The 12,279-nt window shown below is 33.7% G+C and overlaps 2 protein-coding genes and 1 long non-coding RNA gene across 3 annotated transcripts in view; 2 read left to right on the top strand and 1 right to left on the bottom strand.

Annotated features, from left to right (window-relative positions):
- Positions 1-12,279, top strand: part of LOC134750516 (uncharacterized) — a 90,786-nt gene that overhangs the window by 46,592 nt on the left and 31,915 nt on the right. The window lies entirely within an intron of this gene.
- Positions 7,428-8,823, top strand: LOC134750786 (uncharacterized). The gene is made up of 3 exons (XM_063686029.1): positions 7,428-7,543; positions 8,014-8,088; positions 8,506-8,823. The coding sequence occupies exons 1-3, from the start codon at positions 7,469-7,471 to the stop codon at positions 8,821-8,823; spliced, it is 468 nt and encodes a 155-aa protein (XP_063542099.1). The 5' UTR covers positions 7,428-7,468.
- LOC134750674 (uncharacterized) lies at positions 10,585-12,082 on the bottom strand. Its single transcript, XR_010128575.1, has 3 exons — positions 12,003-12,082; positions 11,097-11,150; positions 10,585-10,809 (listed from the first exon to the last, which is right to left on the bottom strand). It is a non-coding gene; the product is annotated as an uncharacterized LOC134750674 (long non-coding RNA).

Here is a 12,279-nt window from a genome sequence, read left to right as displayed (position 1 = left end):
GTTACAATTTTTTTCTACAACCTCAGTATCAGTTTTATTATCTCTATGAACACCATCATTATTAATTATTTCAACATTCATAGCACTTTCATCAATAAAAGGTGACACATCGCTGGAGTTTCTGCTTAGAGCTGTAACATTGGTGAAAGACTTTTTAAGATGATGAGTACTTCGTCTAAAAGGTTTGGACGAACCGTCTTTAGTGATCCAATATGATCTTGGTTCTTTACACTTACCAAGTATAATTCCTTTTTTCCAGTACTCATCATTTTTTGTTTTGTACACAATATGGTCTCCCTTTTTAAATACAGTTTCTTTTTTCTTAACATGTCTGTCATGAATACTTTTAGTAATTGATTGCCTTAACTTTAACAACTTATAAATTTCTTTAACTACTTTTGGTTCCAAGGCTTGTCCATTAGTAGGTACATTAGTTCTGATACATCTACTGTTTAATATTTGGGACGGAGAGTATTTAAGTCCAGACAAAGGAGTGTTATTATAACTCATAATGAAGTCTCGGTAGTCCGCTCTATCCTCTGAAGCTTTTTTTAGTAAGTTCTTTGCAATATTCACAGCTTTCTCTGCCATTCCATTGCTTCTAGGATAATGCGGACTACTGGTTATTATATTAATATCTTTAGACTTATAATAGTTAATACATTCCTGAGATTTAAATGGATTGTTATCCGCAATGATTTCTACTGGATATCCAAATCTTGTAAACACTTCTTGCATGGCATCAATTACAGATTTCGAGGTTTTATTAGTAAGAGGCCTAACTTCTAGCCAATGAGAAAAATAATCAACAATGACTAAGTATGATTTACCTGCAAACTCTAAAATGTCTGTGCCTACTTTGTGATACCTATATTTTGGAATTTTATGTGATAATAATGGCTCATGTGAGTTAGATGAACTGAACTTTTCACAAGTTCGGCACTTCTCAATAAACTCTTTGATATCCAATGCTTGATTTGGCCAATAGAAAAGCTGCCTGGCTTTCTGAATAGACTTGCTAATACCACTGTGACCTTCATGTACACATTTAAGTACATACTGTATTAAACTCCGGTACAATAATTTTATTCTCAAGAAAGATGAGGCCCGATTCAACATAAATTTTATCTCTGAGTTTAAAATATGGAAGGCATTTTTTTGACAGTTTTTTCTCATCTGGCCATCCGTCATAGTAGTACTTATATATTTCTTTAAGTGTCAAGTCGCGACTTGTTTCAAGTTTAAATTGAGCCTTTCTTTCGTCACTCATAGGTAAGTGAACAGATACCGAATGTACCATTTCCAACATCTGAGGATCATTATCTGTTATTTTTAAACTGTTTCTTGACAACATATCAGCAAAATGTATTTCTTTACCTGGCACATATTTTAGTTCTAAACTATAGTTTAAGAGCTTCAGACAAAGTCTCCTTAAACGTGGTGATCCTACTTTACTAATCGGTTTAGACATTATTGCAAGTAGAGGCTTATGGTCAGTTTGAACTACAACATTTGATCCATAAATATATTTATGGAACTTTTGATTTGTGAAATATATTGACAATAATTCTTTTTCAGTCTGGCTGTAATTCAACTCACAATCATTCATAGTTCTTGAAACACATGCTACAAGGTTTAAGACATTATTTTCTCCTTGTTGAAACATACAGCCACCTACCCCATTTTGAGAAGCGTCACATTGCAGAATTATCTGTTTTTGTGGGTTGAATGGACATAAAGCAGGAGCTTGAGAAATTTTATTTTTTAGTTCTTTAAAAACTCTGGCATGCAATGGTAACCACTGAAATTCAATGTCTTTTCTAAGTAATTTACTTAATGGTGCTAATAATTCAGCCATTTCAGGAACATAGCGTCTAACATAGTTGAAAGAACCAATTATTTGTTGTAATTGATCTTTATTTGTTGGTTGTTTTAATTTAATTAGTGACTCAACTCTCGCTTTATCCACACTCATACCCGTTCCATTAAATATTTGGCCTACATACTTGACCTCAGACTTTTTATATTGTAATTTATCTTTATTGAAGACTGCTCTAATCTCCCTGGCCTTGGCCAAAACTTTACTCACAGCTTCATTATGAATTTCCTCTGTCTCGCCCATTACTAAAATATCGTCAAACCAAGTTATAACGTTTGGTATATCTCCAAAGTAGCCTTCAATTTGGTCCTGGAAAAGATCAGGTGAATTAGATAAGCCATATGGAAGAACTAAGTACCTAAAAACTCCAAAAGGTGTTGAAAAACAACATTTCCATGATGACTCATCTGTCAAAGGTATACAATGGAATGCTTCTGACAAATCAAATACACTGAACACTTTTTTACCTTGCAACTGAGCAGCTATTTCTTCCACTGTCAGTAGGGTTTTTGGCTTCCTAACAATACTTTTATTGAGGTCTGAAGGATCTAAGCACAATCTTATTTTCTTATTTGGTTTTTCTACTATAACAAGTATATTAATACAAGCAAGACTATCTATATCATCTACTTTAGCTATAGCACCCCTTTCCAATAATCTGTTCAACTCTATTTTTAAAGGTTCATGCAATGTATAAGGAATTATTGGTGCTGGATGACAGATCTGTTCATGATCAACAGTAGGTATTGCACATTTTTTTGGAAACTTACCATGACCTTGGAAAACATCTATATTTTTTTTTATGAAGTCCTCTTTTAGAGTCCCATCTTCAGCTTCATCAACACTGTAAATTCGCTTCACTAGTTTTAAAGCTTCACAACCTGACTCTCCTAATAACATTAACTTGCAATCTACAACTCTGAAGTCCTCATAACACTCTCGCTCCTTGTACTTGCAATGGAGACGGACCTTTCCAATGGCTTTGACTTTTGTGCCATCAAATGCTTCTAAGGTCTTTGTTGGTCTGAGCGCCGCACTAGAATGAAGTTCCTTGAAGATTTTTGTTGGCATTACACTTACTTCTGCGCCGGTATCAATTTTACAATATATGCTCTTTCCTTCGATGTTAATAAAGTCCATCCATTTCTTTTTCCCTTTACTACTAACTGCACCACAAAATAAAGTGTCATCATCAGACTCTTCTGAATCTTCTCGAGTTAAATTAATTTTCTTGACTTTACAGCTGACTGCCAAGTGATTCAATTTTCCACATCTGGTGCATTTTTTTCCATAGGCAGGACATTCTCGCAGCCCATGTTGAGTTTGACATCTCCTACATTGAAATAAGTATTTCTTCTGTGCCTGATGGGATTTAGATTTTTTGACCACATCAATTTCTATTGTTGGGTTCATCTCCTGCACCTGTCGTTTACTCATTTCTGAAGTGCGACAATAGTTGGCTGCCTTTTCAAGTGTAAGGCTATCTAGTTTCAGTAAGGATTCTTGTACTGTTTTGTCTAATACTCCTTGTACAATTTTGTCCCTCAACAATTGATCTTCTATTGAATCCTTGTTTTGTTTATAGTTACATGTTAAAATTAATTGTTTACATTCCGTAAAGAAACTATCGAAGCTTTCTCCTTCTTGTTGTTTTCTATTGTTAAATTTGAATCGTTCAAACACTTCATTTACACGCGGGCTGACATATTTTGTGATTGCGGCCATTACTGAATCGTAATTATCTTTTTCACTCTCGGAAAGTTGTAGCGACGTTGTGACTATTCTGGCAGCTTCCATTCCTAACATATTTCTCAAGAGGGCCAATTTTACCTTATCCGCGGCATTATCTTGCCCCGAACCCACCAAGTAGTCTTCAAAACAGAGACGCCATAGCCGCCATTCTGTTGCCGCATTTGCAGCTCGCAAATCAAAGTTTGGTGGCAGCTTGATGGAATGCTCCATCTTTAACAACTTCTAAAAATTTCTGCACGTGTCTTACAATATATTTTCTACTTTTTTACAGACTGCGCCATGTTTTATTTTAATAATACAATTTATATTGTAATTAATAGTAACTCTTTATTCAGAACTTGCGTGACATGTCTTTAGGACCACAGATAGCATATATTGCTGAACCACAGATACACAACATACGGAACCCTTTCCGTCCGTCCATCTGGAGGAGGCCTTCACCCGTAGAGGGGTCTCTACACAATAGAAATATAACTTTTTTTTTACTTTTATAAACATATTTTAATTTTTTTTGTAGAGAATTAATAACGGCTTTTTATTTTATTTTATTTATTTATTTAAAGTAAGAAAAAAAAAGTGACCAAGTCCACCGGATGGCGAGGCGGGAAAACTTGATCACTTTTTCTTTAGTGTATGTTATCTATTTCAGTTTATAAAAACTATATTATATAGGTGCCGGGAAACTTCTTGAACAAGTGACCATGCGTGTAAGTTCGTATAATCCTATAATTATTTGCGCGACAGTGTAATAAACAATATTGTAACTTTGTACTGTAAATTTTAAAAAAATCACCTCTGTCGCGCAAATAATGATACTTACAGGAAAACGAACTTACAGGCAAGGTCACTTGTTCAAGAAGTTTGCCGACACCTATACATTTTTTTCGATGGCAAACAAGTATACGTCCTGCTTGGTGGTAAGCAGTCTCCGTAGCCTATGGACGCCTGCAACTCTAGAGGTGTTACATGCGCGTTGCCGACTCTAACACCGCACCCTGCAGTCCGCAGTCCTGTGAAACTAACCGTGTAATAAAACCAAACTTTGACACTTGAAAGTACGAATCCTGAACCCCTAGTATTTTCATTCGATAGCGTGACGTACGTTGCGTTTGCGTTATGTCTATTTTTGTACGGGATTTTGAACAAAATAATTCGTGGATAATGTCGTTGGCTATGCATACCTACTTTAATGTATAAAATTAGTCTATGTACCTAACATTGCTAATTATCCTTAAAATAAACAAAATAAATGATTCTGACAAGCGTTATGAATTCAGATAATGAAAATAAATTGATTAATTCCGGACGCACCTCTTTCCATAAATTATCTATGGACAAGCACACACACATCGAAATCAGATTATGAATTTACAATAAGACTATATACCTATATACATCAGATAGCTGATCGATAGGAAATTGTTAGAATCTTTATGTGAGGCAAAGCACCGGAATCCATAAATGCCTATCCATAAATCCTATCTATTTATTTATTTAATCTTTATTGCACAAAAGAAAAAACCTTACAGTACAAAAGGCGGACTTAATGCCATAAGGCATTCTCTACCAGTCAACCTTAAGGCTAAGCAGAGAGATTGTGAGAAATATATGAAATTTATTCAAATACCATAACTATATTGATGACTACTCGAGCTCTGTCGTCCCGCAAAATATTGTGAAGCAACTTTTGCAGAAATCTCAATCGGTAATTTGTAAAACTCGTAAACTGCTCCGAAAATCCGCGCGCTGTGCCGCCCGAACACGAAAGTGGTTCCTCCTGTCAAACTCCTGCCAGAAGCTTTTAGAAGAAAAGAAATATCCACAAGCAAGTAATATATACAGAAGTTGCGGAAAGTCTCCAAAAAGATCAAAGTTCTCGGAAATATCATGGAAATTTTATAGGAAATAAGGAAACCTTCAGAGTTTTGAATGATTCACGGTTAGTTTCACTAGACTTATATTGACCGGAATATAGACCGTGATTACCATTTGTATTATTTATGAGCTCCCGATATTTCGACGCAGTTACATGCATAAATAATACAAAAGGTAATCACGGTCTATATCCCGGTCAATATAAGTCTAAGGAAACCTTCATTTTGGAAACGGAAAATTTTGAGCTCAATACAAAATTATATATAAGAAGTTTCCGAAATTTATCGATGTGGAAATTTCGTAATTTTGAAAACCTTTCAAAGGCACATCAGTAAAATACACTTAACTCCGGCCGGACTCATGTTTTTAAGCACAAAATTGCTTGACATGTTTTTGACGGGATTAGTATCGAATAATGGATTAATGTCTAACCAACGTGAATGACCGATTTAAATATATTAATTGTATTTAGGTAGGTAACTTATTAATTATGTACTAACATTAGGGATAAGAATTAATATTGTAAACTAACAAATTTTATGAGTCATGTTACTTGAAATAAATAAAATTTATTATTATTATGCATAGATTAAAATTTTATTAATATTTACATATTAAACTTCAGCGTAGGAAGATGTTAATTAAAAATTGGAATTGTCTCAACTGACTCCACAAGACAGGCCTAGCCTAGTGTGGAGATCATAGGTTAATAAAACAATGTATAATTTTTTGGTAAATAAACTATTTTTTTTATTTTTTTTATTAATAAAGCACATCCATATTATGGATTATATTTTTATCACAATTAAATATGCAAATGTAAGTACTCAGCCACTAATGTTTTGGCATTCGCTATCACGCAAACAAAACCTGTAAAATAACGGTAAGCGTTGTTTCAAAACATTTATTTGTAACAGTGCCAGTGAACAATAGAACTCGATGTTAGCAGCGTTCAGTCCAATTTACATGGAATCACGGAATAAATACGTACTGTAAAATAAACTGAGGTAAGTATGTTTATTTTATTTATTTACATACAAGATAAAGCCTGACCAGGAATATATGATCACGCGCCATGTTGCGGAATTTCACTGGAACTAATTTTTTCATACTATACTGAACTGTCACCCTACACATGAGAATAACAGCGCCCTCTTGACAATGATCATATATTACTGGTTAGGCTTTATATGCAAAAATTTGTAGTCAAGTTTCCAATTTTTTTAACTATTAAGTCATAAATGGGTTATTTAGAAAGGGCCAAGGGTCGGACTACTAAAGGGGCCCACTGACTATCAGTTCGCCGGACGATATCGGCCTGTCAGTTGTTCGAAACTGTCAAATTTTTGTTCTAACTGACAGGTCAGTAGTCAGTGGGCCCCTTAAAGACTGACCAGGAATATATAACCACGCGCCATGTTGCGGAACTTCACTGGAACTATTTTTTTCATACTATACTACAGACGTGTCACCCTATTGAGAATAACAGCGTCCTCTTGACAATGATCATATATTACTTGGTCAGGCTTTACACTAAATAAGTCGGTAAGGTAAGCTAGGGTAAGACTAGCACCGGGTTAACCCTTAAATGCATGATTTTTTGTATAACTTTTTAATAAATTGAAATAGATGTGTCATGTTGTATAGATTGAGGGAAAAATAAAGAAAAAAATCATAGTATTTAAAAAAACATATATTTTTTACGATGCATATATACATCATTATGCATTTAAGGGTTAAGACTATCACTTGTATGGAATCCTCATACTTTTTGTCTTGCTTGGAAAATAAACTATGTTAGTACCCTACCTTACCTTACCTATAATGCATAATTTTATATATATTTTTTGGATTATTATGTTAAAACTGTGAGTATGTCAAAAGTCAATATTTTATGCATTTTTTGCAGGCAATATCTTCTAAGTAACGGCCTGATTCTTCTTAAATTGTCCTCAGCTGGAAATGGGATATTTTCTAGCTACTGTCTTGTTAATTTGTTTCATCGGTACTTCTGGTGAGAATTTGTCAAGAAATAAAGTAAGTACATATATACAGCATGACACAACTTAGTTTTTAGCGGACAATTAATTACGTATCAAAAGTATCTACTTACCAACAAATAACAAAAAGAGATACCTACGTATGTTTATATATTTAGAATATTGTAGAACAATTAGACTGATCTAACAAATATTACTGAAAGCGAACTGTGTAATAGGTAAATATTAAATATATGTAACGTTTTCAATCAAAAGGTACCACATTGTCGCTTGTCGATAAGGTTGATTTCTAATTGAAGCTATATGGAAATAGCGTTTTACTGACAAGCGACCATAAGTACCCTTTTGGTTGAAAATGGCACATATTACAGTTGAGGACTGCCAACCGAAGTGGTGAAGATGGAAATTTTGTAGTGTAGAGCGAAGGCAAAATGAAGCGGCAGGGATTAATCCGAACAATCTGTGCTACTAGCTAACCAAATCAATAAATTGAAATTTTTATTTCAGGAGGATTCATTGAATGTGCTATTGACGGTCGAGTCTAAATTACAAAAAAATGGCGCGGCTTTGGAGCATGACAGAGTAAGCAAATATTTATTTCTAAGGGCCAAACCCTCTGCAATTGGCGCCTGAGTTCAAGTCAAAAGATTTTTCTATTCACGGCGGCACATTACGACTACATTATTTCAGGTCTAGCGACATTGTTATGACTTATGACCGAGAGGCCATCATTATGGGAAATATCAATGCTTTTTTTCAAAATCCTTGAGAAATTGGGTGACAGTGGGAAATCCCGAACGTTGAGATCGTCATTTTTTATCAACGACATCTACTTTTCTCGAGATAGTTCAGCCGGGCACAATGCGACACGAGAATGTAGTGACCTCACATTTCTCAATTAAATTGACAGATATAGTGGCGACAATAACGCAACAGCAATGCAGCTGCATTATACACTTGAATGGCACCTAAACTAAAGTGTTATTTTTTTCTTTTCAGTTTGCCCGTCACGCGGAAATGGATACGACAGTGACTGAATCAGTAATCAATCACCTCATGAAAGAACTCGGGCGACGTTACCCTCAGGCAAAGAAACAACCCAAATCATTGAAAAAGGTCATCAGAAACCTGAAGCTGAAACTCGAGAAATATGTTCACGAGCGGAAACCACTACGTACGAGACCACCTGAAGGAATTAATGGAAATAAAGGAAAAAAAGGAAAGAAAGGAAGAAAAACGAAAAGGATACGTAAAGTGAAGAAAAATAGACAGAAACAACAACGTGTTTTTGATACGGATTATAAACAAACTAGTTGAATGAATGATTTGAAATTTAAAAAAAGAAGATAAATTATTATTAATTTTAGTAACATTAAATGTATTCAAAAAGCAGTGATTTTGTATGAATTTATATTCATTGATTATTAATATTGTCTTCGGTTACCGCGATAGTTACTCATGAAATAAAACGGGTCACCCGTTGACCACGAACGCTGTAAAGAGTTCGAAACGTCGGTATGTATTATAAATTCAATATACGCGATATAATCCGTTTTCATAGTTTTATTTCATTGATTATTATTAAATATATCGAACCCTAAAGTCCTAGATTCTTATTTAGGTTCCATAGTATAAAGTAGGTTATGGACTAGACTAGGATAGTGGACCCTGAGCAGCTTTAGAAGACGAGAAGAGACGTAAGGTGAATGTCCTAGTGTCGACATTGTCCCAGTTAGCACCTTACATCTTAATTCATACCAAAATATTTTATTCCAATAATAGTGTCAAACAGTTTGTCTTATCTTACATATCGAAATTGGATAATATAGATTAGAGAAAACAAATTTTAGTCGAAGTCTGTGTGCCAATAGCGAGGTTGATGATCATACCCGGTTTGATGGGTGCAGTGCAGGTCTAACGTTTAAAAAATGCGAGGAAATTTACTATTAGTCGATATTGATAAAATTACGATGCAAGACGTACCGTTATCTAATTTTTAAATATCATATACTCCTTTGCAATAAAATGAAATATTGATATTCGATGTATTTTTAATTTTTGACAGAATGACGAGTCAATTTCAAATGTCAGATATTTTTATAGTTGTAAATTCAGTTGACATAAGAATAACTGAAAAAAAGGAAGGATAAAGGTTAGCAAATAGTTAATTAATGAGCTAACGCTTTTAATTAATAATGTTTTAAGTATCCAGAATGATTTAGAATCGCTTGAAATAGATATAGATAACACTTGAGTCGGTTAGGGTTGGTAAAGGTTAACTGGAAGAGATCCCTGAAAGGGATAAGTTCGCCTTTTGTACAAATGATGCGTTTTTCTCTTGTTTTATGTTTCTTTTTGTACAATAAAAAGTTTTACTACTACTACTACTACTACTTGAGTCGGTATTTAATTAATCACTAGCACGTACTAATTAGTAGCATTACGTTTGCCCACGAAAAACCGGGTTATGTTGATGATTATATTGATCAAAGGTACGAATAGGTATTTGAATAAATAGTTTAACATTTTCTATGCTTTAATATGTACAACAATATCAAATAATTTCCTCCTTTTCACCCATTCCGTAGCCTTAATCATGTTTTTATTTAGTTTTCTTTTCTCGATATTCCTTGATTTGTCGTGTTGTTGTATTTTGCCTCTTCTAAATTTCACCGTTGCGGGCACTTTCGTATCTCTATTCTCATTCGTTTCTACGATATTATCTCTTCTTGATTCTGTCAGCTCATTCGAACTTGTGTCAAACTCCGACGAAACAACTATATCGTTTGTTTTAACGATATTATCTCTGCTTCTAAATTCCACTGGCTTAGACACTATTTTGTCATACTCTAATGAAACAACGTTTTCGTTTGTTTCTACGACATTGTCTCTTCTTTTTGATTCCTCTTGACTGTTTACTCTTGTTTCATGGTCGTTTGTTATGGCTCTATTGTCTGGTCTTTTAGATTCTACCAGCCCATTCAATTTTGTGTCATACTCCAACGAAACCACTTTGTCGTTCGTTTCAACAATATTATTTCTGCTTTTATATTCCATCTGTCTAGGAACTTTTGGGTCATACTTTTTCTTTTTTCTTTTTGTTTCTACATCTTTTTCTTCCGTTTGTACGACATTATATTTTCTAGATTCCAACAGACTATTCATTATTGTGTCATAGTCCAACGAAACAACATTTTCGTTCGTTATTTCCAAATTATCTAGTCTTTCAAATTCCGATGGCCTAACCCCTCTTGTGTCATATTCCAGAGAAACAACTTTATCGTTCGTTTGTGCGTCTAGTTCCTGAAACAATAATTAACTAATTATTAACTTATTATTATAACCGTGAGATTTATGTCAAAACTATTTACTTATTCTGAAAACTATTTATGTTACATGTATCACACTAAATTATAACTAAAACTGAAAGATGAAATATCTTCTAATTCTTTTAAGAAAAATATGTTTAAGTAACTTTTAGAGCAAAAGCAATATCGTTTTATTTATATTTAATAAAAAATATCATAAATGACATATCATAGATCCTTTAAAATGACTTCGATAAAAAAATACATAAACAGCAGTCATACATTTTCATAAATACCTCCAAATGACTCTCCGCTAATCCTTTGTTTTGCTTGTACCTGGAAAAAGCTAAAAACCTCTTTATAAAGAATTATTGGCATCCTATAAAAAGGGTGTGGTTTGAGCCTTAATTTCAATAATTTTATTGATGTTTGTCGCTTATTTGCTGTGAAATTGACGGTGCCAACTAAACAATTTTAACTATAAAACTCCCATGACACTCAAACACATTACAATTTTATATATTATTTAAAAACGGGTCACTCACGTACTTAAAGTTGATTATTACTTTAAAAAAAGCATTTATTAATGAAAACAGCATACATTTTTCAAATTGATACAACCTCCGCCAAACTGTATAACAGTTTGTTGGCTTCCTTTCTTTACATACTTACTGTTATAATTAAAGTCATTACTTATCTAAGTATACAAACTGTTTAGGTACCTACTAGTATAAGTTAGAGATATAAGTTAGTTATAAGATAAAAATGTTTTAACTTGGGTTTATTCTAATCTCACATTGTTTCAACATGTTTTTTTTTTTTTTTTGACTTAAGTAAATACATTTTTGCAGGTGCTTTATAGTTTCCTAGATATGTTTCGTGAAATTTCGAAGATATTTAAAACACAACACCACCATACATACCACCTACTCCACCTAGGCACCTACAGACAGCACTGGCTTGTCTAGACGCTGCAGGCGCGCAATTAATGACAAAAAATACGTGAGTGACCCGCATTTAAACAATTTCAATATATGAACTAGGACAATACATACATGACAGACAATACATGTTCTTATCTGCTTGTAACATGTACTATAAGGATAAGAATAAGAATATTTATTTAAAAGAAAAAACCTTAATAACATTAGATATTATCCTGTGGCCCCACACTGATACTTTACTTACTTGATAATCTTCATTATTACACAGAATGTATAAATCAAGCGCTAAAATCGTTTTAAACGCCGTTAAAATGTGCATTTACACGTCTCCTTTGCAGTTCCGAACGGTACAGGAAAACCGTCATAAAATCAAGTTTAGTCATGTTTTGTAAACATCGAGTTAAATAACCTTACATAGGTACTTGTTAATGTTTAGAAGGCAAATTCAACTTGTTTCAATTTCGGCGAGTGACATGCCCGTTTAATTTATTTATCATTGTCACCGGTGAGTGTCAAGTTTT

The sequence above is a fragment of the Cydia strobilella genome, chromosome 20 (assembly GCF_947568885.1).
Source record: "Cydia strobilella chromosome 20, ilCydStro3.1, whole genome shotgun sequence".
NCBI classification, from domain to species: domain Eukaryota; kingdom Metazoa; phylum Arthropoda; class Insecta; order Lepidoptera; family Tortricidae; genus Cydia; species Cydia strobilella.
This window is presented reverse-complemented; position numbering and strand designations above follow the sequence as displayed.